This window comes from Oncorhynchus mykiss, chromosome 2 (assembly GCF_013265735.2).
Source record: "Oncorhynchus mykiss isolate Arlee chromosome 2, USDA_OmykA_1.1, whole genome shotgun sequence".
NCBI classification, from domain to species: Eukaryota; Metazoa; Chordata; class Actinopteri; order Salmoniformes; family Salmonidae; genus Oncorhynchus; species Oncorhynchus mykiss.
The window spans coordinates 34,405,932-34,432,695 of record NC_048566.1 but is presented as its reverse complement, the minus strand read 5'-3'; the positions used below and the strand labels follow the sequence as shown (position 1 = coordinate 34,432,695).

General features: G+C 43.5%; 2 protein-coding genes across 4 annotated transcripts; one reads left to right on the top strand and one right to left on the bottom strand.

Moving 5' to 3' along the window:
- Positions 1–471: 471 nt before the first annotated feature.
- Positions 472–9,306, bottom strand: LOC110488092 (GATOR complex protein MIOS). Of its 3 annotated transcripts, none has more exons than XM_021560106.2 (12): positions 9,022–9,306; positions 7,557–8,434; positions 6,890–7,373; positions 6,335–6,433; positions 5,888–6,142; positions 5,286–5,455; positions 4,909–4,974; positions 4,622–4,780; positions 4,178–4,330; positions 3,582–3,798; positions 2,915–3,044; positions 472–1,811 (listed from the first exon to the last, which is right to left on the bottom strand). In XM_021560106.2, the coding sequence occupies exons 2-12, from the start codon at positions 8,373–8,375 to the stop codon at positions 1,721–1,723; spliced, it is 2,643 nt and encodes an 880-aa protein (XP_021415781.2). In that variant the 5' UTR covers positions 8,376–8,434; positions 9,022–9,306; the 3' UTR covers positions 472–1,720. The 3 variants fall into 3 exon arrangements, with proteins under 3 accessions (XP_021415781.2, XP_021415805.2, XP_021415799.2); XM_021560130.2 differs by having other exon boundaries at positions 3,594–3,798; positions 9,022–9,305; XM_021560124.2 differs by having other exon boundaries at positions 9,193–9,290.
- A 596-nt stretch (positions 9,307–9,902) lies between these two features.
- On the top strand, positions 9,903–26,629 carry LOC110488086 (collagen alpha-1(XXVIII) chain). Its single transcript, XM_021560093.2, has 36 exons — positions 9,903–10,407; positions 10,818–10,951; positions 16,212–16,780; positions 17,501–17,521; positions 17,613–17,672; positions 17,848–17,901; positions 18,002–18,046; positions 18,165–18,191; positions 18,284–18,328; positions 18,432–18,476; positions 19,331–19,384; positions 20,001–20,069; positions 20,160–20,228; positions 20,430–20,498; positions 20,647–20,715; positions 20,863–20,931; positions 21,059–21,127; positions 21,263–21,331; positions 21,415–21,486; positions 21,606–21,674; positions 21,764–21,835; positions 21,921–21,989; positions 22,116–22,184; positions 22,292–22,360; positions 22,463–22,531; positions 22,668–22,736; positions 22,897–22,965; positions 23,075–23,143; positions 23,301–23,381; positions 23,466–23,501; positions 23,588–23,624; positions 23,722–23,942; positions 24,211–24,544; positions 24,801–24,985; positions 25,367–25,640; positions 25,795–26,629. The coding sequence occupies exons 2-36, from the start codon at positions 10,825–10,827 to the stop codon at positions 25,965–25,967; spliced, it is 3,567 nt and encodes a 1,188-aa protein (XP_021415768.2). The 5' UTR covers positions 9,903–10,407; positions 10,818–10,824; the 3' UTR covers positions 25,968–26,629.
- Positions 26,630–26,764: the final 135 nt, after the last annotated feature.

The window sequence follows — 26,764 nt, the reverse complement described above, 5'->3', positions numbered from 1 at the left end:
ATCGACTGTACTTTCAGCCAATAACGTCATCGATGTATTAAGGATTGGACCAATTTTTCTCAAAACCTTTCTCAAAATTTACGTTACAATATTTGTGTTATTACCTGTACAATTAAATACATAATGTGTGATGTAATGACATGAATACATATGGACGAAATGTTGGACAAACCTGACTCAGGGACAAAGACACGATTTGATGAAATGTGATCCTCAGTTTTTTAACAAAATTTGCATAGTCCCTATATGTATATGTTTTATGAGGACTTGTGAGTTTACCCCCTAGATATTTACTGGAGAGTCATTGTGTATTTTATTTCCTCTATACAATTGTAAATATGAGAAGAAAAAAAACAGTAACAGTTGCATCATACATGATAGAGCATACATTTCCACCAAAGATTGAAGCAATTAGTTACTATGATTCTGTTTTCAAAAGGCAAATGCAAAAATGCTTTTAGGAGACTTGAGTTCAAGTAACTTTTTTATTCAGAACGGTACACTCCTACCAAATTTGCCAAATCCACTCCATTATGGTTCACAAAAGGGTACACCATAAAACATCCGACGCTGAGAGACAGTGGTGAAAAACAGAATACAGTAGCTCACATGCCCCCTCCCTACTCCATGACTAAGTGATTTAGCCAGCTCGGGTGCAGGCCCCTCTCACTTACAATGGTTCCCCAAGTCGAAGCAGTAGAGTCCAATGGGGGGAAGGCAGAGAAAGAGAAACACATTTACAATGCAGCTTACACATAGCCGTCCCTGTGGAGTACGTCTGGACACCCATCCCGGATTGATGTGTAGTATGCATATTTTGTGCGCGATTTTGGCCCGGGGAGAGAGGACCGAGAGCCTTCTCGCTCTCCAGCTCTCGCCCTCTTTGAGTCAATGGTGTTCAGTGGTGTTCCGGCAGCTGAAGTTCTTTATGAAGAGAACAATCTGGAGGGTCTTGTCGGAGTGCCGAGCAGCTGCTGTTTTTTCTCTGCCTCTTTTCACAAGACACAGGCCGGGAGAGGGGAGGTGAATACACAGACAACTTCCCCCCTCCCTGCCCCTGCACTGTAAGCCCTAACATACAAAGTGAGATGAAGAGTGGCACAGGCCTGGGTAACCAGAAGAGAGAGAGCATTGTCAATTTGTTCTCTTTCTGTTGCCTGGGGTAACTAACTTCCTTCTTTCATCACTTTGTCAATGTTTTTCGAGATATCTCAGTCTGACTGTGACCTAGAAAGAAAGCTTGAAAAAATGTCTTAAAACATAGCTACAATATATTGGCACACAATCATATCCTTTACCTGCTGTCTGATTAAAGGAATAGGGGAAATGAAGGCTATATGCTAATGCTAGGAATTAAAGGATCATCCTGATTCAGGTTTGGTTAGAGGAGGCCGTTTATAACACAACCTTCATAATATATCCCTTTAAGGATCTCCTTAATGTCATTAGTAAGCATCAAGCCACAATCGTTCAAGACATTCATTGATTCATCAGTAACACATCTAGCCTCTCTTACCATATGATTATGAAAAGATGGTACGTTTTTATTCAACTCAAGCGATCACCCAGTGTTAACACTATTCAAGCGGCCTGTCCAGAACAGTACCCAGCAACCTGGCTTAGTCTGGGGTGTGTCGACTGGTGGGTGCCGTAGTGTAGTGAGAGTGCACAGGCAGGTTTTAGGCTGGTGGTTAGGCTGTGGACCCTACCAGAGGCCCCTCTAGTGGCTGTCTGAAGGCACCAGGTTTCCTGTGGTGTCCAGCTGCATGCACTTACAGGTGCAGGCCGACACTGGACACTCTGTATGGTCCCTATGGGGAACAGAGAGGACAACCAAAGGTTAATCAATTAACAACCATTAAAAAATGCACAAACCACCGAAAGTGTGAAACATTTCACAAAGCTACCAAATCACATACGCCGGTGTAGACCTTACCGTGAAATTCTTAGTTACAAGCCCTTAAACAACAATGCAGTTCAAGAAATAGAGTTCAGAAAATATTTACTAAATAAACTAAAGTAAAACAAATATAAAATAAAAAAGTAACAATAAAATAATGAGGCTATATACAGGGGGTACCTGTACCGAGTCAATGTGCGAGGGTACCGGTTAGTTGAGGTAATTTGTACATGTAGATAGGGGTAAAGTGACTATGCATAGATAATAAATAGCGAGTAGCAGTAGTGTAAAAACAAAGGGGGGGGGTTAATGTAAATAGTCCAGGTGGCTATTTGATTAATTGTTCAGCAGTCTTATGGCTTGGATGTAGAAGCTGTTAACGAGCCTTTTGGGACTAGATTTGACGCTCCTGTACCGCTTGCCGTGCGGTAGCAGATAGAGCAGTCTATGACTTGGGTGACTGGAGTCTTTGACAATTTTTGGGGCCTCCCTCTAACACGCCTATTATATGTGTTCTGGAAGCTTGGCCCCAGTGATGTACTGGGCTGTACACACTACCCTCTGTAGCGCTTACGGTCAGATGCCGAGCAGTTGCCATACCAGGCGGTGATGCAACCGGTCAAGGTGCTCTCGATGGTGCAGCTGTAGGATCATGAGGATCTGGGGAACCATGCCAAATCGTTTCAGTCTCCTGAGGGGGAAAAGGTGTTGTCGTGCCCTCTTCATGACTGTCTTGGTGTGTTTGGACCATGATAGTTTGTTGGTGATGTGAACACCAAGGAACTTGAACCTCTCGACCCGCTCCACTACAGCCCCGTCGATGTTAATTGGGGCCTGTTCAGCCCCCCTTTTCCTGTAGTCCACGATCAGCTCCTTTGTCATGCTCACATTGAGGAGAGGTTGTTGTCCTGGCACCACACTGCCAGAACATTTTACAAGACCTATGATGCATTCTGTTGACAAAACTACTCCCATACAGAAAATGTTATCTGAACGTTCCGGTAATGTTCTTACCTAAACCAGCTGAGTATGTGACCTGCGTGGCCGCCATGTCGGCAGTTGTGGCACCAGGTGAACCAGTTGTTGAACTGGGCCAATTTGTTTTCCCTGGTCAGATCCACCTTCTCATCGGACTTCCCCGTGCCTGGAAAAAAACAACAGCTGTATGACTACACACTTCTAATCTAAACCATAAAATGTGAATGTTTGTTTTGCTTTTTATGTGCTTTGAGATTATTTTCCGTAATGAAAAGCGCTATACAGGTTAACTAAATTACTATTAATAATCTAGTTGATGTTTTATAAACCAACTAAAGTACAGATCAGTATCTACAATCATCACATTCATGATCTGCTTTATTTATTTTCTGTGCGATTTATATTAGTTAGTGATACAACACCATTGTATCACTAGCTAATATACTGTATGTATGCATTTCTCTCGCTCAATTACCCTAAAGTGTGTGTATGCACTTGCATTCCTATTTGCATAATAGGGTGTGTAATGAGGAAGTTAGACTGGCTGCAGAACTGTGACAGTAGGGTAAAGTTGACTTTCAACACTGATCCATGACCAGTTTTTCATTCTCTCCCCATAATGGTTATGGTTAGGGGAAGGTAAACAGATCTTAGATCTGTGGCTACAGGCAACTTCCACCCAGAGCCTATCTGTGGAGCATACCATGTCCAATACCTGGGCAGTTGGACACAGGCGTGCCCATGTTCATGAGGCAGAGGGCACAGCGGGGGAGGGGCTTCCTGCAGCCGGGGCAGCTGGTGACCTTTGACTTGGTGGGCGAGCCGCTGACCCCGTACTGGCTGAAGCCGCGGCCCTGGTGGGGCATGGCCGAACAGCTGTACGATATGGACTTCCCACAGAAGTTACAGCTCACAAACACCTGCAGCAGGCAACAACACAAAGGTCAAGTGTGATAAGGACTGGCAGGTTAAATTAGAGCAAGCAGAAGCCAACGTGAATAGGTTATATCATCGAGATCATTGTTAAGATTATGAAGCTAGAGATGAATGTAAGGGTCCAATACAGTGTATCATTATCTGGCTGACCAATGACAAATAAACAACTAGCATCACTTATTAAGCAGGATAATCATATTTATTATTGTGTTTTAAATGTATGTAAAACCTGCAAGCAAGTTGGTCACTCAGTCACATCCTCCATGTGAAGATTTATGAAGAGATAGAACAAAAGACAGAGACGTGAATAACTATGAACAACTGTCCCTCTCTTAGTGCAGTGTTCCCTTTCCCTTTCCTTGCCTGTGCCAGTGGTTTGGAGCTGGGGTCCAGCTTGCTCCTGTGGATGTCAAACTCAGCCCGTTTGTGCCAGAACCTCCATGCGTCCAGCAGGTTACGGTAGTTCTCGATCCAGCACTGGACACGCGGGTCCTTCACCACCTCCCCTGGGGAACCCTGGGAGGGAAGAACACTTGGTAATGAAGCTCCCCTTACAGTGACAGAGCATCATTAAGCATTTGAACCCCAGCAAATCTTAACATTTCAATAAATCTAGAAGCCTGAATGTGGGAAAATCCTTGGGGAAAGATCCAACAATCGATCTTGAGGAAAACTAATTCTAGCCAACATGGGACAGATGATCAAAGTAAGAACTATAAGGTCAGTCAACTCCTTCCATTGACTTCAACCGTTCTACAGTGTGATGTCGGGTAGCGAAAGACTATTCAGCCCCTGCTCCGACCATACCTTGAGCATGCAGAAGCTAGCGGTCTGGACGTCTCCGGTCCGGTCCACGTAGCTCTCCATCAGGTCCACTCCGTCTTTGGTCAGCCCCGTCAGCAGGATCCCCTCCAGGTTCCCCACCTCCTTCATCTCACTGGTCAACTTCTCCATGTAGCGAGGCAGCTGCATAACAACACACAGAGAAAAGGAAACGCATTCCTTTCAATAGATAGAAACGGGGTAATCAGTGAAAAAAACAACTATTATAATCTATTTAGTGTATGCTGTCGTGCGTTTGCTGGAGGTCTTACCTGTGCGTCATTAAGGAACATGCATGCGAAGGCCACTCGGTCCGTTACGGCCACACTACTCTCATACTAAGGAGGGAAACACAACAAGGTGTGTATGACTGAGTTGTACTTTTTTTATTTTTTATGTTGGAATCTTCAAACTACTATGTAAAACACTGCCCTCTTCATACTGCTGATGATATTTAAGATTCATTTGTAGTTTCCCTGAAAACTCACTGAGGCCCCCTCGCGGTCCCTAGCCCCTTTTGACAATTCAGGTACTATAGCCCTTTGTACTTCAGTCTAACATGACAATGAATGATATAAAGGATTGGATAATGCACATAAGAATCTGGCAACCCAGTTTATATCAATGGTTTACCCCCTTCCCTGCGTACCAGTACTCCGTCGTAGGTGCCAGGCTCACTGGTGAGGAAGGCAAACATGACACACAGGTAGGGGTTCTTGAGCTGCAGCCTCAGAGAGCTGCACATCTCCCTCCACAGGGAACTCTTCTCGTCCGTGTAGCCTGACAACGCCATGGCAACCACGTTTAGGTTCAGGTCGCCTGCGAGGAAGGAAGGGTGGGGAAGTTTGGTTTATTTTGCTTGGATAGCTTGGTTTATGAAAAGCCTGGTTTATGAGCTTCCACTGTACACTACAGCCAAATCCTAACCTAATATTGGTGGGTATACTTTCTGACTGTATACTGTTTTTGTTTACAGTGGTGAAATAACAGCAGTATGTTATGGTACTTTTGCTGTGACGTGATGGAAGTGACACCTCAGGCAACAAGAGCACAGGAGAGTAATGCATGTAATGTTAACACTCAATACCTAATTAGTCTCCCTGTCAGTCTGTGACCAGGCAGTAATTAGTAGCACACTTTATGCTGTGTACAGTACATACAGTGTATATTGCAAACAAGTTCTTGAGCCCTTACAAAGAATCTTCAAAAAGTCATTACATAGCCCTGTCCCAGATGATTCCATGCCAGTACCTCGCTCAGCGGAGGCTCCCTTGTTGAGGATCTGGATGGCCCTGCGGATATCCAGGTTGAAGAGGGCCACGGCGGCCGCACGCTCCCACTCGCCCTCCCCCTCCAGGGAGCGCAGGAAGGGCTCCACGTTGATGTCGGGGCCTCGGTTGATCCAGCCGCACAGACGAAGGGCAAGGCTGCGCTCCTCGCTGTGGAACCTGGGGACGTCCGTCTGGCGGTCTGAGCCGCTCCAGCACCGCCGGTTCTCTGTAGTGCCTGGTGGAGTAGAGCAACAGATACAAATGTTACTTCAGGGGCTTTTTTCGCTCCAACGCAAAGATAAACCTAGGAGAAACACTGAAAAATAGTTATATAACTTACAGTGTTACATAATACTTTCAAGGGTTCAGCCTGTATATTTAGCCTAGATATAGGCCTAAAGATGATCTATATCTTTAAGTTGCTTACCTGAGCTGGACTTGACTATGTTCTTGATGCCTGAATAGACCAGGGCCTGTTTGCTCCCCTGCTGTTTCTGCTCCACGTCTTCAGTGTACTGCTTCATGAGTGATACTTGCATAGGAAACGGAACGCTGAGACATCATAAGAACCACAGTGCAAACAGTGACATACAATATAGCAACTTAGTCTATCCTGTAGGTCAGGTGTAAGAACACAAAGACAAATGATAATTCAATGAATTACCACAGTGCAAGCAGAACGCCAGGCATGTCTCTCACACAGGGACTACCTTATCTAAAATAAACAGAACAAACAGCACATAAATCACACAAAGCTAGAAATGCTAAGAAAATAGTTTGCACCAGTAATGTAATAGACCAGGGGTATTCAACTCTCACCCTACAAGGTCCGGAGCCTGCTTGTTTTCTGTTCTACCTGATAATTAATCGTACCCACCTGGTGTCCCAGGTATAAATCAGTCCCTGATTAGAGGGGAACAATGAAAAAAGACAGTGGAGCTGGCTTTGAGGTCCAGTTGAGGTTGAGTGTAATAAAGGATATAGAACAGAGTGTACCACAGGGACTTGAGCTGGGGGTCGTCCCCTCCGGCCAGCAAATGGTTCTTCCACACCTGGACCGTATCATGACCGTACCTGGACTGTGCCCTCTGCCTCATCTTAGTGGCTATGTCCTTCTCTACTGTACCCTCCCCTCCCACCCCCTCGGCACACTCGTACAGGTGCCTGCCGCAGGCCCACATGAGCGAAGTGGTGGAGCTCCAGGCTAAAGAGATACGTTCGAACACTGTGAAGTCAGTCATGACGCGGTTGGCAGCCGAAACCACCACCATGCGGTTCTGGGAAGTGGGGTGCCAGGCGAAGCTGCCAATGAGGCTGTTGCTGGGCTGCACGCTGCGCTCGATGATCGTGGGCTCTGTCTCGTCGCCAATGGGCGTGGGCGTATGCTGCATGTCGTAAAGGCGGATGATGTTGCTGTCACGCGTTAGCGTGGCCAACAGGCCCATACGCGTGGGGCACCAGGCCACCTGGAAATGAAAGGAAAGTGAGTTGTACATCCTTACATCCAAAACATGTAGGCTACAGCACAATTATGCATTACGCTATCACACAAAAAGTATACTTCTGATATGTGCATGTCGATTGTACCCTGGATGGCAGGGGACAACAGAATTTCACAACAGACAAAAAAAAGCATACCAGTAAGTTACCTTGGTGAGCGGCTTGGGCTGCTCGGTGAGCGTGAGCACTGGCTTCTCAAATTTGCGCAGGTCCCAGATGGCCACCTGGCCCTCGAAGAAGGAGGCCACGCGGTCGGGGAAGTGGGGGTCCACTGTCACACCCTGTATGGCCTTGGTGTTGACAAAGGTCTTCTGGCTGGTGTTGCGCAGGTCAAAGATGGCCAGGTTGCGGTGCATGCCAGCCAGGAGCAGCTTCTGGTCGCGGGGCAGCCAGCAGAGGGACAGGCAAGCATCGTTCTGGCCTAGCTCATACAGGGGCTTGGTCACCACTAGGCCAGAGTCTGTGTCTCCTGACGAGAGACGGATCTTTTCAGCGGCTACACTAGCCTCTGGGGAGAACTTACTGCTAATGTCCCATATGAGCACTGAGAAGTCTGCTCTGTGCTTGTCCAGCCCGGCGGCTAGCCAGTTGCTGTCCACAGGGTTCCAGGCTAGGGTGTTGCATTGACGTGCATGCTTGGGCACAAACTCCTTCCCCATCAGCTCCTTGCACTTGGAGTTGTGGCTCTGGCCTAGGCTAGTGAGGACTACCCTGCCGTTAGCCTGTCCAACTGCTAGCAGACATTCAGGCTCGTGCTTTGGGTACCAGGCCACACATTTCATGTATGGGGTGTCTGAGTTGATCGCTAATAGGGTAGCAGCGGTCTCCACAGAGAGGGGGAGAGCTCCGGCTTTGGTCTCGCCGCTCCCCACAGGTCCGATGCGGTACAGTCCAAGCTCTGAGTCACAGATGACATAGCGGTCCGCGTGGTGGGGAGACCACAAAATGTCTGGCTTTGAGCCACTCATTGTTCATATGGAAGAGCTTCTGTCCGGGAGAATTCTCTTGCTGTTTACAACTTGGTATACTGGGGGAAAACAGCATTTACAGTACAGCTGAAAGTTACCAACTGACATCTAGCAACTAGTCTAGTAGTGAGCAAACTAATGTGTTTAGCCTACTTTATATAAACGAATATGTTGAGCATACTTTCTATAAACTTAGCTTAAGATATTTTACAAATGTTGTCACAATGTAGTCAGCTACGATTATGTGCAGCACGGGAGCAACATATTAGATCGCTAACTGCTAACGTTAGCTAGTGACATGTGACAAGTGGCACAGCTAACATTTATTTAGCAATCCCAAGGCGTAAAAGAACGATAGGCCTAAATCGCAAGATGTTAATGCAACATTGTATCTAGGTAGATAGTTAATTAAACAGAAATCTGGATATAGGATACTTTGTGGCATATTTGTTAGCAAAAAAGTCTGCTAACTTAGCTAGCTACAGTAGTTAGCTAACGTTATCTGGTTAGCTAGCTACAATTTTGTTGATATCGCAAGATTAGCTTCCCGAACTACCCGTATTAAGAATACAGATAAACCGCAAATAAACATTAGTAAATTGTGTTTCTAATAATAAAGATTTAAAAAATATTGAAAGAAACTTACACATTTCTACAGACATGTCAACATGATCAAAACTGGGTGTCCACTAGTTACCACAACTACAAAGTCAAAATGGCCTATATCGTAAAATGTCATGTAAATATTTGCTTATTGGTCTTAATTTAAGGTTAGGGTTAGGCATAAAGGTAGCGGTGTGGTTAGGTTTAAACTCACATTTTAAGAAGATAAATTGTAGAAATAGGCGGGCTTTATGATTTTGTGGATGTGGTAACTTGTGGCGAACACAAACCTAAGCCGTGCTTGTTTTCATGTTACACCAAAATATTTCCCCGGGAAAAGCAGATTACTATTCGTGGGGTCCGGTTACGCACAACCCCGTTCGAATTTTGGGGAACACGGCACTGTCAATTCCTAAAGGTGGCGCTACAACCAAAAATTTATGATATTGGGATACTACTACATTTATATTATAGTGTAATAGTAGATATGCATGTTTAATAGGCTTTTACATATGTTAGGTGATCAAGGGTTTTCAAACTGGGTTCCCGGGGGTCCGCATGGAAGCGCAAGGGGTAAACGGAAAAGTTGGAGAAAGAGAAACAAATTCAGCCCCTTATTTTTCACTAAATTATGTATTTGTTTTATCAAACCTGCAGAACACAAGCTGGGACATAACAAGTTATCCCTAGTTTACCATAGTACTGACAGGTTGGCCTTATCCTGCTGTAAATCTAATTAAGTCTCATTCCACGTGGGAGTTAAATTATTCTTGAACATGCGGGGGAGCCTGTGTTCTGGTTTTATATACTGAAAAAAAACATCTGTCTGTTTTTCAAGTTAGTAGGCGTGCAAGTGGAGAAGAGGAAAATCTTAATAACATGTATCAGTTGGGATTTGAATGTATAACATCCAAACAATCACCATGCAGAAATGTTACAAACAGTTCTAAATTGCAAATATCGGAATTCAACGTAGACTGTGGGGAAAGTGAAATGTTAAAAGAAACCACAACGTGTTTTAACTTTTTATCCTCAGCTTTTTACACCTCTATAGTTGTTAATTAAGCGTAATACGTTATAAAGAGTTCAGTCTTGTGTACACTGCCCAGAGCTACAGTATTACGCGCAATACTAAATCAAATTGTATTGGTCACATACACGTCCTATGGGTGACTACAATTTATTCCGTGTCTGTGAGTCTGTAAAACTGTGAAATGTCATAAAGATACATGAAGATAATACATAGTGACGTGTAGCGCACAATAATCTACACATTCTTGCAGACGAACCGAGCGCTGTCCTTCCCGAAGCGACATCGCACTTCACGTAGTGGACTAGTCCGAACTGGTGATCAGGACGAGATGCTGCTTCCTAAACCACTCCAGATGATTATACCAAAACCGGCGGCTGTATTTAAATAAGAACTAAGGTAAGATGATAAAATCCACATTTTCAAATCAAATTACAACTTTCTAAGTAGTTGGGCAATTACTTTCTCTTGTGGAATGTAAAAAATAAAAAATTGATTACATTACACTGATGACTTTGTTCCCTAGGCAAGAAAAAATACATAAATGATGTGGCATGTTGTTTTAGTTGGTCTGTATAAATAGTTGACAACATAACAGGAATTCATAAAGTACATTTATGTTGCCAGCTTCAGCCCATAGTTGATACAGTGACTCTGCAGATGGCTCATGTACTGTACATTGATTCTGTGCTCCAACAATTGGGGTGAGAATCAAGAATGATCGTGATTGAGTAGGAGATCGCATCCACACCTGCCATATAGAATGATGCCCCACTTGAATAAGACATGTTTTTTTCCTTTATGTTTAGGTTGTGAATGTTGAGAAAGGACAACATGGGGAAAGGAGTGGCTCTGTTCCTTCTACTGTTGGCACTTCTTCACGAGGCTATAGGCCAGAGAAGAAGAAAAGGAAAGTACAGTGTCCTCAGAGATGGAGAAAATGGTAAATGACGTCCACATGTTAGTGATGATGGTCAGTCATTGTGGCTTATCCGTTATTATTTTTTATCTATATGGCTACATTACATTTGAAATAGCCCGTGCATGATAAAGGGGGGCTGAATTTACTGATTTAGCCTCTGTTTCAATTCTCCTCATTAGGAAATGCGACTGAGAATAACAGTTAACCATCGTTCCTTGTCATACCCTCTTTTTCCTAAATTATCTCACAAATCTTAGTTTTGGACTGACTTAATGACAAAAATGATCCTATTTACACTAGAATAAATGTTTCTGACTCATATCGATGGCACATAGGCCGTTTTCAAGAGGAAAAATTGCTTATTACATTCAGTTGCTCTTTAAGGTGTTTCTGTCTTTTCTAAAAAAAAAAGGGTGCACAATCTGCTGGAAAAGTCAAACAACGTTCTCAGCCAACAGGAAGATTTTAATTTATTAATGTCTAAATGTCTAAATCATTGTAACAGTGATTTACTCTAAGTAGTACAGTGGATTCGGAAAGTATTCAGACCCGTTGACATTTTCCAAATGTTGTTTGTTACAGCTTTATTCTAAAATTGTTTTAAAAAATGTTTCTTCTAATAAATCTACACATAATACCCCATAATGACAAAGCAAAAATAGGTTTTTAGATTTTTTTGCAAATGTATATAAAAAAATAAACTGAAATATACATTTACATAATCAGACACTTTACTCAGTACTTTGTTGAAGCACCTTTGGCAACGATTACAGCCTTAAGTCTTCTTGGGTCTGACGCTACAAGCTTGGCACACCTGTATTTGGGGAGTTTCTCCCATTCTTCTCTGCAGATCCTCTCAAGCTCTGTCAGGTTGGATGTTGAGCGTTGCTGCACAGCTATTTTCAGGTCTCTCCAGAGATGTTCAATCAGGTTCAAGTCCGGGCTCTGGCTAGGCCACTCAAGGACATTCAGAGACTTGTCCCAAAACCACTCCTGCGTTATCTTGGCTGTGTGCTTAGGGTCGTTGTCCGGTTGGAAGGTGAAGCTTCACCCCAGTCTGAGGTCCTGAGCGCTCTGGAGCAGGTTTTCATCAAGGATCTCTCTGTACTTTGCTCTGTTCATCTTTCCCTCGATCCTGAGTAGTCTCCCAATCCCTGCCGCTGAAAAACATCCCCACAGCATGATGCTGAAATCACCATGCTTCACTGTAGGGATGGTGCCAGGTTTCCTCCAGATGTGACGCTTGGCATTCAGGCCAAAGAGTTCAATCTTGGTTTCATTAGACCAGATAATCTTGTTTCTCATGGTCTGATATTCTTTAGGTGCCTTTTGGCAAACTCCAGGTGGGCTGTCATGTGCCTTTTACTGAGGAGTAGCTTCCTTCTGGCCACTCTACCACAAAGACCTGATTGGTGGAGTGCTGCAGAAGGTTTCTGGAAGGTTCTCCCATCCTCACAGAGGAACTCTGTAGCTCTGTCAGAGTGACCATCGGGTTCTGGGTCACCTCGCTTACCAAGGCCCTTCTCCCCCGATTGCGCAGTTTGACCGGGCACCAACTGTAGGAAGTGTCTTGGTGGTTCCAAACTTCTTCCATTTAAGAGTCATGGAAGCCACTGTGTTCTTCGGGACCTTCAATGCTGCAGAAATGTTTTGGTACCCTTCCCCAGATATGTGCCTCGACACAAGCCTGTCTCGGAGCGCTATGGACAATTACTTCGACCTCATGGCTTGGTTTTTGCTCTGACATGCACTGTCAACTGTGGGACCTTAAATAGACAGGTGTGTGCCTATCCAAATCATGTCCAATCAATTTAATGTACCACAGGTGGACTCCAATCAAGTTGTGGAATGGCAACAGGATGCACCTGAGCTCACTTTCGAGTCTCATAGCAAAGGGCCTGAATACTTATGTAAATAAGGTATTTCTGTTTTTGCTTTGTCATTATGGAGTATTGTGTGTAGATTGATGCAAATATATATTTTTTAAATCCATTTTAGAATAAGGCTGTAATGTAAAAAAAATGTGGAAAAAGTCAAGGGGTCTGAATACTTTCCGAATGCCCTGCATACTGAACAAAAATATAAAGGCAACATGCAACAATTTCAAAGATAAGGAAATCAGTCAATTGAAAAAACATTATTAGGCCCTAATCTATGGATTTCACATGACTGGGAATACAGATATGCATCTGTTGGTCACATATACCAACAACAAAAAAATTTAGCCGTGTGGATCAGAACCAGTGTGACCACTGGTGTGACCACTATTTGCCTCATGCAGCTCGACACATTTCCTCCGCATAGAGCTGATCAGGCTGTTGATTGTGGCCTGTGGAATGTTGTCCTACTCCTCTTCAATGGCTGTGCGAAGTTGTTGGTTATTGGTAGGAACTGGAACACGCTGTCGTACACGTCCATCCAGAGCATCCCAAACATGCTCCATGGGTGACATGTCTGGTGAGTATGCAGGCCATGGAAGAACTGTGACATTTTAAGCTTCCAGGAATTGTGTACTTATCCTTGCAACATAGGGCCGTGCATTATGACGCTGAAATTTGATGTGATGGCGGCAGATGAATGGCATGACAATTGGCCTCAGGATCTCGTCACGGTATCTCTGTGCATTCAAATTGCCAGCAATAAAATAATTTGTGTTCATTGTCCATAGCTTAGGCCTGCCCATACCATAACCCCATCACCACCCATGGGGCACTCTGTTCACAATGTTGTGTCATGACGTTGGCCTCTTTGGGTATAGCAACCCCATCCCCCTCTCCCTTGCCTCCTTCAACTAGGCTGCTGTGGTCAGAGGTCGTAAATTCCTGAGACGACCCTGCCATATGGCCACACAGTATAGAGAGAGTAGATTTTCATGGAGAACAAAGGAAATCCACAAATGTCATGTTCCGGAGAAAGTATAAAAGATCGGTGAAGAATCCAGCTACGAACTGGTCCGTTTGTCACAACTTGGGGAAGCTCATGGGAGACGGGTGTGGCCACATTACCATAACACTGTTTATATAATAGCCTCAGATATGAGGTTTACATCTAATTATTGTATAAGATGAATGAGTGAGTATGAAATTGTTTACACAAATTTACAATGTGATTTTGGACTGTTTAATGAAGGAAAACTCAAAAAGGGGATTGGAGTTAACTAAATCAGAGGACCGCCCCTGACCCCAGGTTATACCACATGTTAAACTCTTAGACTATCGAAACCGACAGAATAAGAACAAGTCTTTGATATTAATTACTAGTCTGCAGCTAGGAATTCGGTATCATTGAACGCGAAGAACGACACCCGCCGAAACAACGATTCTATAATGAAACGAATGAATGTCACTCTGAACTATCCACTATAACCACGACAGAGAGGGAGAGAGACGGAGAATTCTACAAAATAAATAAACTTTTCACCGGCGATCAAGACGACACACTGAGCGTACATATATATATTGATTGCAATTGTTCCCAAATGAGTGATCGTTCATGGGTAAAGGATTAGCATTTCAATTGTTATAATTATCACTCTGTAGTGACTTCTTAGTCGACTCACACTTCCCCTTTTGTCTAACAAGCCGCCATGCCGGTTTAGCCCACTAGGGCACATTCTCCTATCATTTCATGTAACCACATTTACCTTGTTTGTTTGTTTGTTTGTTTATGCATTTCTGTGAATTACTTAGTTAGTAATAAATAAATGATTTTAAGACAATTGATGTATGGATGACTCATAATGAAGACTGGGTTCGTGCAGATAACCAACAATGTACGACGTTTGGAATGAGAATAATGTGAGGTAATGTAAATAAATCATTAATTCTAAGACTAATTGATCAGATAAAATATCTGAAAAGTTATTTTAGGAAATGATAACTTTATAATTTAAATATTTTTCCTTGGTGCCCCGACTTCCTAGTAATTACGGTTACATGATTAATCAGTCTAATCGCGTAATAACTAATTACAGAGAATCTTTGATAAAAACTATCAGTCTTCAGTTAATGATAGTAAAGACATGACAGTTGACATCAGCAAACCGCTTGCCCAACCGACGCCATACACGTTGTCTGGGGTTGTGAGGCTGGTTGGACGTACTGCCAAATTTCTAAAACTATGTTGGAGGCGGTTAGTAGTTTCATGAGGTGGAATAAAATATCCCAGACATTTTCCATGTGCACAAAAGGCTTATTTCTCTAAAATGTTGTGCACAAATGTGTTTACATCCCTGTTAGTGAGAATTTAAAAGTGGCCAAGATAATCCCTCCACCTGACAGGTGTGGCATATCAAGAAGCTAATTAAACAGCATGATCATTGCACAGGTGCACCTTGTGCTGTAATAACACGTTTTGTATGGAAAAACCCATTCTGATTGACTGGGCCTGGCTCCCCAGTGGGTTGGCCTGGCTCCCAAGTGGGTGGGCCTATGCCCTCTCAGGCCCACCCATGGCTGCGCCCCTGCCCAGTCATGTGAAATCAGTGGTGAAAAGTACCCAATTGTCATACTTGTAAGAGTATAGATACCTTAATAGAAAGTTACTCAAGTAAAAGTAAAAGTCACCCAGTAAAATACTACTTGAGTAAGTCTAAAAGTATTTGGTTCTAAATATACTTAAGTATCAAAAGTAAATGTAATTGCTAAAATATACTTAAGTATAAAAAGTAAAAATATAAATAATTTCAAATTCCTTCTATTAAGCAAAGCATGCAGCACCATTTTCTTGTTTAAAAAATGTATGGATGGCCAGGGGCACACTTCAACATTCAGAAATATTTTACAAAAGATGCATTTGTGTTTACTGAGTCTGCCAGATCAGAGGCAGAAGGAATGACCATGTGTTGTCTTGATTAGTGCGTGAATTGGACAATTTTCCTATCCTGCTAAGCATTCAAAATGTAACAAGTACTTTTGGGTGTCAGGGGAAAAGAATTGAGTAAAAAGTACATTATTTTCTTTAGGAATGTAGTGAAGTAAAAGTAAAAGTAGTCAAACATATAAATAGTAGAGTACAGATACCCAAAAAAACTAAGTAGTACTTTAAAGTATTTTTACGTAAGTACTTTACACCACTGTGTGAAATTCATAGATTAGAGCCTAATTTATTCATTTTTATTGACTGATTTCCTTATGGACTGTAACTCAGCAAAAATATTAGACATTGTTGCATGTTGCATTTATATTTTTGTTCAGTATAAATGTTAATTTGCGTTTGACATTTGCCTGAAGTTTATCCAATCGATCTCCATGTGAAACACATGTATGCATCCCTCTCCCAGACATGACAACATGCTCCATGGAGGTGGCCTTCATTCTGGACAGTTCGGAGGGCGCCAAGACCTTCCTGTTCGAGAAGCAGAAGTCCTTCGTTCTGCAATTCAGCACTCGTCTCACCATGCTCCAGTTGTCTGGATGGACCCTAAAGCTGCGGATGGCTGCTCTCCAGTACAGCAGCTCTGTGTCTGTAGAGCACAGCTTCACTGCCTGGCAGGACCTGGATGTGTTCCACAGCAGAGTCAGCTCCATGGTCTACATTGGCCATGGCACCTACTCCACCTACGCCATCACCAACGCCACACAGCTCTTCACCCAGGAGACCAAGGAGGACAGCGTCAGGGTGGCGGTGCTCATGACCGACGGTGCCGATCATCCGAGGAACCCTGATGTGATCGGAGCAGCGGCGGATGCTAAGGGTAGTGGCGTGAAGCTCATTGCTATAGGGTTGTCGGACCTGGCCCGCCAGAGCCAGAACAGTGCCAAACTCCGGGCTATCGCCAGCACACCGGCCAAGCAATTCGTCCACAGTCTCACTGACCCCCAGCTAGAGGAGAAGTTACTGAAAGAGTTGGTGAGTGTTCTGTTATCAAAGTCACCCTACACTTAAGTTGAAGATGATTGGTATGCTTAACCAGGCCAGCACGGTATGGTTTGGGATCATTAGTTTGTAGTGTGAAATGGGTATGATAGTACCTTGCACACTGCCTTTTCTATATGAGTATGAGAACTTCACAGCTGTTTCCAGAGGTTTGTGAGGGTACAAAGTGAGGGTAACTAAGTTAGTTGACACACAACATCACTGTCCAACAGAACTGAGCTCCTCAAATAAACTTGTCTTGTTATCATGTCTGTGTCCTAAGCGGGGGCTCAAACCTCAATTGGCAGAATTGTTCCTGTGTGGGGAATTCTTCCCCTAATATGCATTTTCCATAAACACAGAGATGTGTCTATAGTCTAAATGAGATCAAGACCTGTCTATGGGCAAATAATAGCATAAATTATACATTTTCCAAAAATCCATCATAGTTTCTCTAATTCATAGTCATTAGCGGAGGTTTAAAAGAGAACAGCTTTATTAAGCAAAACTGACAGGAAGTGATCTAGCTTTGTATCACCTGTACCCCCTGTTGTTTGATTCTTCCTTAGAACAATGTCTTGACCATGTGTACCATTGTTCATGTACAGTAAGGCTTGCTCAGGTACAATACAATGTTCAGTCAATAGTGGTACTGTTGGAATTATTTCTAGGTAAAAACCTCACACAATCGTCTTGTATTTTCTTCCCATCCAGGGTGCAATAGCGCTTGAGGCGGTAAGTACTTCAAAACAATAAACACTACAATGCCACTGGAAGTAGCAGGTGGTGTGATAAGACTGATTTTGTATTCTTTTCATTGTATCAGTGTCCACAGGCTGAAGTGTGTTTGTGTGAAAGAGGGGAGAGAGGCCCTCCTGGAAACCCAGTGAGTACACTAGACGTTTTTTCAACAGAACATCTAGGTCTACAGTAAGGATTATGCAGTAACCCAGTATGACTGACGCACCACACAAAAAAACAAAAACAAAAACCTTGTAAGAAATACAGAATACTATCATTCGACAATGACTCCATATACTAACTTATTGTGTATCGTCAAGGGTACAAAAGGAGATCCAGGATATGAAGGACCATCTGGTCCAAAAGGATCAAGGGTAAGTAGTAAAAACATAGTGATTTTCACTATTTTAACAACCTCAGTGATCTACATACAATCCTGATCTCACATTTATAACACTGTCTCAATTCTACAAGGGAGAACCTGGAGTCGGTGGCCGACCAGGAAGTGACGGTCTTGAGGTATACTATGTATTTCTTTATTCTGTCATTATTAACATCCATCTAACCGCCACATTTCCATAGTTGACTGAGATACCTTCAGTACTGGGTGTTGAACACTGTTGTTCTTACTTCACAGGGCAGTCCTGGTTATAAAGGTGACAAGGTGGGACATCTGCTTTCAAGACATTTCAGAATACAACTGTCTTGCTTAAAAGTGTTTTTCCAATGGTTGGTTGAACCCGTGCTGTATTTCAGGGGGAGATAGGAGACTGTGGCACCCCTGGGGGGAAAGGAGATGAAGTAAGTACAATGATTAATGTGCCAGTTTGGTTCAATCAACATTGTGATCTCTTCTACAATATGTGTGCCAACGGAAGCATGATGTCATCTTGTCATCTTACAGGGCCCTGGAGGACCTCCTGGCCCACGGGGACCTAGAGGAGACCAGGTACAATGTAACATTGTTGTTTTTAACTCCTTCAACACATTAACACATCTGTTTAGGACCTTGTCTTAATCATGAATGCATATGATACAGTATGTTCATCTGAAATAGGTTAATTGATTCTCAATGAATGATGCACTTTAGAGCAAGGGCTGGGTACTTCTTTCACTGAGATGTTGTTTGATGACAGGGTGAAAATGAGTACAGACATTAGACGACATCTAAGTCACTCAGAGACATCCCTTATTCACTTTCATTCTCAAATATGGATAATGGAAGTTGAGTTTTGTCGTTTTCCCACCCATGCACTTATGGAATGTGAATTTTGGATTATGCCTAATCCCAATGCTAATGTGAGTATCTAAAGCAGTGAATCCAGGCTTGCAGGATATTATTCTTTTCCAGGAGCAGACTTTGTGTCGTAGGATTAGCTACTAGGACAGGGTTGCCAGTACAGTGGCACTGTTCCTCCTCACTATCAGCCCCTCGTCTGGCATGGTATCAGTGATAGTGTTGTTTTGACACCAGGCCCTGACAATGGAACGAAACTACTGCTCTGTTCTGTATAGTTCTGTGCATTTGTATTGCATTAGTTCAACTGTAAGAATTGACTACAAACTGGTACATTGTAAAATGTAAGATTTGGCAGATATCAGGGATGAGTTAGATTTTCTGGGCTATAAATTCTATACAAACAGTAGCTACATACTGTACAGTGAGAAAAAAGGCTGTTGTAGACATCATTTCACATGGACCTATTAGGATACTGCAATGGAACCAGTGCATTATATAAATCAACTTCATTGTTCTTTTATTCATTAAGGCCATTTGTGGATTTTTTTTGGTTTCTTCCACAGGGTGTTAATGGACCACCCGGGGACCAGGGTCCGGAGGGCCAAACAGGACCTAAAGTAGGCACGCTGATTCTCAGCCAATGACATTCAAGGGGGCTAGGAAATCAGCCAATTACATTCATGGGTGCTACTGTATGACACTTTCGTACATGGAAACACATTTTCACACAGCATCTCTATTGTCAAAGTGTGTTGCTTGGCCAGAGAAGCCATGAGAGCCGAGTTGACCTTGCTGTCCGTTTCTATTTAAGTACCGATCCTTCACTTTCTGTCACACATTGACCAGACCTCTCAAACAAGGAAGGCCTTGGAATCAAGAGTGATTTAGAGCCACTTAGCTATTTAGCAATAAAAAATATAAAAAATCTGACATAATCAAGAACATAATGTATAGCAGAAACAAGTGACTGCTGTATTCTTCGTAAATGCCATTCTGAGATGCGTTATTGAATCCCATGAAGATCCTTTGTCTGCATTTTATTGCCACTTTCCATCCTCGTACACTTCTGTTGGAATGGATAGAGTTCCTCTGTGGAGAAGCACCGGGATAGGGTTTTCTCTAACAGTATGAACTTGGAATAGAAGTGTTTTATGACTAACTTGTTGGTGGCGTGGGTTTCAAGTAGTAGGAGTTTTGACGCATTCACACAGTGATCGTACACCTCTAACACAGGGGGACCAAGGAACCACCGGTGCATCTGGACCAGCAGGTGACATTGGCATTGGGTTCCCAGGTCCAAAGGTAACCTAATAATAACCATTACAGAGATTATGCTATACATTTACAGTTTATGTAAATAACATAAATGTTGAAATGTGTCATTGTTCTCAGGGGGCCAAAGGAATTCAGGGAAGACCAGGAACCCTTGGTCCCATTGGAATTGGAGAGCCAGGACAGCCAGTAAGTATTACTGTAGATGCCAGCTTTGGATACCTAAACAGTGATCGCTATGGGAATGTTATACATGACCCTATCCTTCAACCTCTGATTCATATGATCAGATTTGACAATGGTAACCTAAAAACTAAACTAAATGTTGCCATTTACTGGACAGCACATTTTAAAACTGAGGGTCAAAAATTAAGAAACTGTTTATTTCAGGGACCCCCAGGACTTGCTGGAGCACAGGGTAACCAGGGAGCTGTTGGGGAGGGGCTCCCTGGCTCAAAGGTGGGCAAATATTTAAGTGTCCAAGTATTATACTGTTAGGTATAACTGTACACATCCTAAAGTCAAAATGAGGTCTGGTATAAGTACAACGGGCCATTAATATGTCTTTTTTTTTATCAATGTGGACTCAAGTATCTATTTTTTTCAGGGGGATCGAGGCCATGATGGCCCCAGAGGTGAGCGTGGTCTCACTGGTGTTGGGATCAAAGGTGATAAGGTAAAGCAAGTTTAAGACTATTGGACATTACTATGTTGAGGTCTTATGTTGGTCCGTATGATGATAAATGATCAACGATCCATTGAGAATGATCCCATATTCCTTCAGTGAAATGACATTTGATGGGAGGTCTTATGTTTCTCTCAGGGAAATCCTGGACAGCTTGGATCACAAGGACCGGTGGGAATGCCAGGGGCAGGAATTCAAGGAGAAAAGGTACATTCTGATTCACCTGCAGTCAGATCCTTCTGTATAATGTCAATTTGTCTATTCTCAAACATACTGTATACTCACATATACTTATACTCATATTCCTTTTCTTCTAATGTCCCCTTAATTTCAGGGGAACCAAGGGCCAGTTGGCCCTCCAGGCCCCAGAGGGAATCCAGGTGTGGGACTTATGGGCCAAAAGGTAAGGTTGAATGTCACATGATCAAAGGGAGTCTAATGTCAGGCAAAAACGGAAGTCTTAGATCTGAATGCAAGACGCAAACGTACAGTATATTCATTAGTAGATATGATGTCACATGTACTGTTTGTTCTACAGGGAAGCCAAGGCTTCTCAGGTGAGCCTGGAATCCCAGGGGAGAGCGGTGTTGGGGAGCCAGGACCTAAAGTAAGTCTGATGGTTCAGTAAGACAGTATTTAAACCAGATCAAGTAAAACTGTGTTAATAGAGATTTGTAAATGCTCCTCTAGGGAGACCCAGGATCGGAGGGGTTGCCTGGTATTCCGGGCCTCTCTGGAGAGGATGGAGACATAGGACAGAAGGTGGGCACAGTGTGCTGTGATGCAATGTCATTATCACTAGGACAGTACATTAATGTCAGTCTGTCAACTGACATTGTTCATTGTTTACAGTATTGTGTATTTATTTCACATGGTGTCAGGGTGACATTGGGTTACATGGGCCCAGGGGACCTGATGGGGCACCCGGAAAAGGTGTCCCTGGAGAAAAGGTACAAATCAGTTATCTTAAAGCATTTTCACTATTTTAAAGGATGTATGGAAAAGATTGTCTGAAATCAAGCTGTGACTATTCTCTCAGGGGGCCCGAGGCGAGCGGGGCTCCAGGGGCCAGCTAGGGGCAGTAGGGCCTGTGGGGCCAATGGGGGCCAAGGTAAGCACATGCACAACAGTCATGCTCAACACTACTGACCCAAAGCATGGTTGGTTCTGCTGTTATAAAATGTTTCCTGTTTTAGGGTGAAGCCGGAAGTGCTGGACGAGCAGGTACAAACGGACCACCTGGGCGGGGGTTACCCGGTATCAAGGTAAGTTCTGGTGAGAAGGAACATTGACAACACTGTTGGTTACTACTTTATTAGGATATTAAAGTGTTACCATATCTTAAGGATGACGTCAGTGTTCTATTTTATGTTGGGTTGTTTTGTTTCCAGGGGGACCCTGGTGCGGTCGGCCCACCCGGACATGTTGGTGAACCAGGAATAGGAATCACAGGACCGAAGGTCATTTGATTCAGCTTCTTTCAGTTTGATTTGGGAGGTGCAAGTATTTCTCAAATGTCCAATGAACCACATAAGACCATTGGTGTGAAACCACTTTCACTTTTTAGGGTGAGAGAGGGCTACCAGGGCCCATTGGTCCACCTGGGCTTGAAGGGGAAGGCCTTCCTGGAACTCCAGTAAGTATCCCCATTTCTCTAGTATTATGATCATACTCATTAATCTATGCTGACTATTCAGTATGTATACTGTATGAATAGATGTTCTGTCATGCTTATTAGGGAGCCCCTGGAGTACCAGGACTGACAGGTGAGACTGGACCAGAAGGAAAAGGTTTACCTGGTCCTAAGGTGAGTTTTCCGGTGTAATGATTGCATAAACTCTATTTAGGTCACAAAATAACCTTAACCCAATTATAGGGGCAACTTAATGTGTTTGTTTTGTGAACTCTATGTGAGTATTTAACCTGAGGATCTTTCTGTTCAGGGAGACCGGGGAACTCCAGGCCCCACAGGACTAGCTGGAGCACCAGGAGTTGGGCTAATGGGCCCCAAGGTCATAAATCCTATTCAGACCAATAATAATCATTTTTACCAATGTGTAGGAGGAGAAATTAGCCATCGTGATTTGAGTACACAGGATATCAATGATTGAATAAGATTAATAGGAACAATATGACTGGCGGAGCATCACGATGACATGATTCTCTCTGCAGGGGTCAGCTGGTCAGATTGGAGCACCGGGTCCCCAGGGACTGCCTGGAGAGGGCATTCAAGGACCAAAGGTACAGTTAAAGGACCGTTTAGTAAGCCATGTTAGGTCATGGTACAGCTAGGCATATACTAGTGCTGTGTTTCCACAGATCAAAATGCTGACTTGATTTTCCCTGATAGGGGGAGTCAGGATTCCAGGGGATCCCGGGCCCCAGGGGGCCCCCAGGACAAGGTATTCAAGGGGATAAGGTAAGAACCTCCACACAAACAACATAACATGTAGCTTAATAAATATAGAGATGTTATCCAATCTCTAATCTCGGCAGCCAGAACCAAATCCAGTCTCACAAATGGTCTTGAATTTTCCAAGTTATAGAAAAATGATTACGTTTTGCTGTTCCTACAGGGAGACAGGGGGTTCGTGGGTGAACGAGGCAGAAAGGGGGACAGGGGAGAGACTGGAGAGACAGGAACGGCTGGACCTTTGGTACTAGTCTTACTATAAATCTGGAAAAAGCATGGACATTATCAGATGTATATATTTGTTATTGAGTGACCTCCTGAATTACAGGGCAGACTGGGAGAAAAAGGGGAACCTGGCCTAACAGTAAGTATAGTCTGTTTTGTACACTGTACCGCCGTACTGTAGTATTACAATGACTAGACACTAAAGTGTTTTACCATCTGTTACAGAGAGAGGAGGTCATCAAACTGGTCAGATCTATATGTGGTTAGTGTGGTACTGTGGTAATTCACACACCAGGTACAATACCATACCTGTAATGGCTGCTTGCAGAGACTTTCAATGAATCTATCTCTTTCCCCAGGTTGTGGGGTGAAGTGCCGTGAGAGCCCACTGGAGTTGGTCTTTGTGATTGACAGCTCAGAGAGTGTGGGCCCTGACAACTTCAACGTGGTGAAGGACTTTGTGAACGCTCTGGTCGACCGTGCCTCCGTGAGCCGGGAGACCACTCGCGTCGGGGTGGTCCTCTACAGCCACATCGACATGGTGGTGGTCAGTCTGCACCAGCAAGCCAGCCGGGACCAGGTCAAGACTATCTCAGTTTTATATTTCTCAAAACTTTATTGAATCCTCTGTAATGATAACATTCAATTCATATGACATAAAAGTTCAATGCAAGTTGATTTTCTCTCAAGCGTCCAAAATGAAAAATCTTACTCTCTAGTACAGTAGCCTGGTTCCAGATCTGTTTGTGCTGTCTTGCCAACTCTTATGGTCATTGTCACATAAGACCTCACAAACAGATCTGGGACCAGGCTACATCAGAGATGTTATAAATATTTATCACCACCAGGTGAAGAAGGCGGTCCGCACTATGACCTACCTGGGCGAAGGCACTTTCACGGGCAGCGCCATCCATCAGGCCAACCAGGTGTTCCGGGCGGCCAGGCCCGGGGTGAGGAAAGTGGCCATAGTGATCACAGATGGACAGGCGGACGAGAGGGACTCTGTGAGGCTGGAGGAGGCAGTGAAAGAGGCCAATGGCAGTAACATTGAGACGTTTGTCATCGGGGTGGTGAACCAGAGTGATCCGCTGTACGAGGAGTTTAAGAAAGAGCTCCACCTCATGGCCTCTGACCCAGACAGGGAACACGTCTACCTGATTGATGACTTCAGGACACTTCCTGGTAAGCAGGAAGTACCTTTCACTATGATGTCCATTCTTACTGAAGTTTATGTTCCCTGCAAGGAACATCTTGTAAAGCCACAGTTATATTTGAATAGTTCATGTGGGCCTAAATACTTCTAAAGCCAGAGAAACACCTGTGCTGTTAAAATTATCCAAAGAAAATTCAGTCCTAAATATCTGTACGTTTTACATAGCTGTGTCTTATTGCCTAGTCCCAATAATATTGGGGTACTGTCTTGTCTTGGCTCGTCCAGCCCTTGAGAGCAAGCTGCTGAGTCGGATCTGTGAGAGTGATGGCGGGGCCCAATTCAGCTCCATCCCTAGCTCCAGATACTCCCCCGGAACCCCTGGACAAGCCGGGATTGTCAGGGAAACCCCAGAGAGGACTGATACTGACACGCCCACTTTCAATGGAGACTTTAAAAAAACACATATGGTGGTGAGAATGACAACACTTCCACTTTACATAATGGTTCTGTCATGATCAGAATAGGGCTGCACATTTGCAGATCTTTACAGAGCTCACTAAGCTTTGCAGTACAATAAATCATGTCATTGTAAAATATAATATTGTGAAGAAAATTAGGAGAACTCACCATAACCAAATGATTGCTAAAAAGGCCCCACATAAGGATAGTGTCTGAACTTGAATTTCCACTAAATGAGCCATGAATTGAGTGTGTGTTGCGTCTGTGCATGCACATGTTCATTTGCAAATGCGTTCATACATGGATCTGTGTGTCACAATTTTGATTGTAATCACATACTATAGCAGATGTACAAAATACATATATCAATTTCTTTACCCTCTGTTAAACAGCCAGGTCCACCAGGAGAGTCAGACAGAGTCTTTACCCCACAGGGCTCCCAGACCGGGGACCGAGATAACTCAGAGACCTACAGGGTCCCATCCTTTGACAGGGAACCCTTCAAGCGCCTACCAGAGTTCCTTCTTCCGTCAGAGATGAAGAACCCCTCCCACAGTGTGGTCATGACGGGCTCCCAGGCCCCCACCCAGAGGCCCCTTCCCGTAGTAAAGTTACCCGGGCTCCCCCCAACCTCTCCACCTCTGCCCCAGGATGATTTAATACCGGGTGATTTGATTGATAGCATATAGCATTTTTCCAGAGCTCAAACTACTGTGCAGCCTTTGCTGATATTTCCCCATTTCCTATTCTTGTCATTTCATACAACGCTATACAGTACAAGTAAAAGCAATGTCCCCCATTTTTCTTCCTTTTTCCCCAGATGAGAGATGTGGACAGACTCTGGACCCCGGGCCTTGCAGGAATTACTTTGTGAAGTGGTACTATGACACTACGGCTAATGCCTGTGCCCAGTTCTGGTTCGGAGGCTGTCAGGGAAACCAAAACCGATTTGAGTCGGAGAAGAGCTGCAAAAAAACCTGTGTTAAGGTCTAACATACACACAGTTGTTGACTTGTTTTGAATGCTCACAAATCTACTTGACTGTATTGATAAGACATGATACATTTGGGTCAAAGGTGGGTCAATTTCAATATCAGTGCCTTACCTCTTCACCAATACTTTGACATGGGGATAGAAATGGATAGAACACTTGTCAAAGAGAGTACTAGGTGATGTTGGGACCAAATGTTCGATCACAGTTATTTTGGATTCGTATTCCCTCGTCTTGGAACTGTTGGTGGTAACATGGCACCAATTCAATTTAACTTGAATTAAATTGAAATTATCCCCTCAGGGGCAATAAGCTATTTATATAACTCTGTATATGTGTGTCTTTGTTTTAACATAAGCTCCCTCATTTCTTGGAGGTAACTAACTGTAAGTTGAATGAGACTTAGGGCTTTTGGAAGAAGTATACAGTCAGGGAAGCATTCCATTTATTCATGTTCAAGATGGAGTAATAAGGGCAGAACCGTATTGGTTTCCAAAAACACCGTTGAACACTAAATGGTAATGTTACAAATGTGGCAGAAGTTCATAACACTAACCTTTATCTCGGATTAACGTTCCTATAAGTAACTAATTTGTATGAAAACTGACTGCTGGATATTATTGTTTATTACACTGCACAATTTCATTAAAGTTAATTAAATGAACAAAGAGAATGTCGATCATTTGAACATCCAGATATATTTGAACATTTTGTGCAATATTACACTGTTTTAATGCATTCGTGTCTGTGGTAGCAAATGTCACCAACCCCCACTCCTCCAACCTTCGCAAGTGAACCG

Coding starts and splice junctions, on each gene's coding strand:
- LOC110488086 (XM_021560093.2), top strand. CDS start 10,825: ATGTTGAGAAAGGACAACATGGGGAAAGGAGTGGCTCTGTTCCTTCTA. Junction 21,332..21,414: donor TTGGGGAGCCAGGACCTAAA/GTAAGTCTGATG, acceptor ATGCTCCTCTAG/GGAGACCCAGGATCGGAGGG. Junction 22,966..23,074: donor AGGGCATTCAAGGACCAAAG/GTACAGTTAAAG, acceptor TTTCCCTGATAG/GGGGAGTCAGGATTCCAGGG.
- LOC110488092 (XM_021560106.2), bottom strand. CDS start 8,375: ATGAGTGGCTCAAAGCCAGACATTTTGTGGTCTCCCCACCACGCGGAC. Junction 3,045..3,581: donor CTGCCCAGGTATTGGACATG/GTATGCTCCACA, acceptor GTTTTTTTCCAG/GCACGGGGAAGTCCGATGAG. Junction 1,812..2,914: donor CACATACTCAGCTGGTTTAG/GTAAGAACATTA, acceptor TGTTCCCCATAG/GGACCATACAGAGTGTCCAG.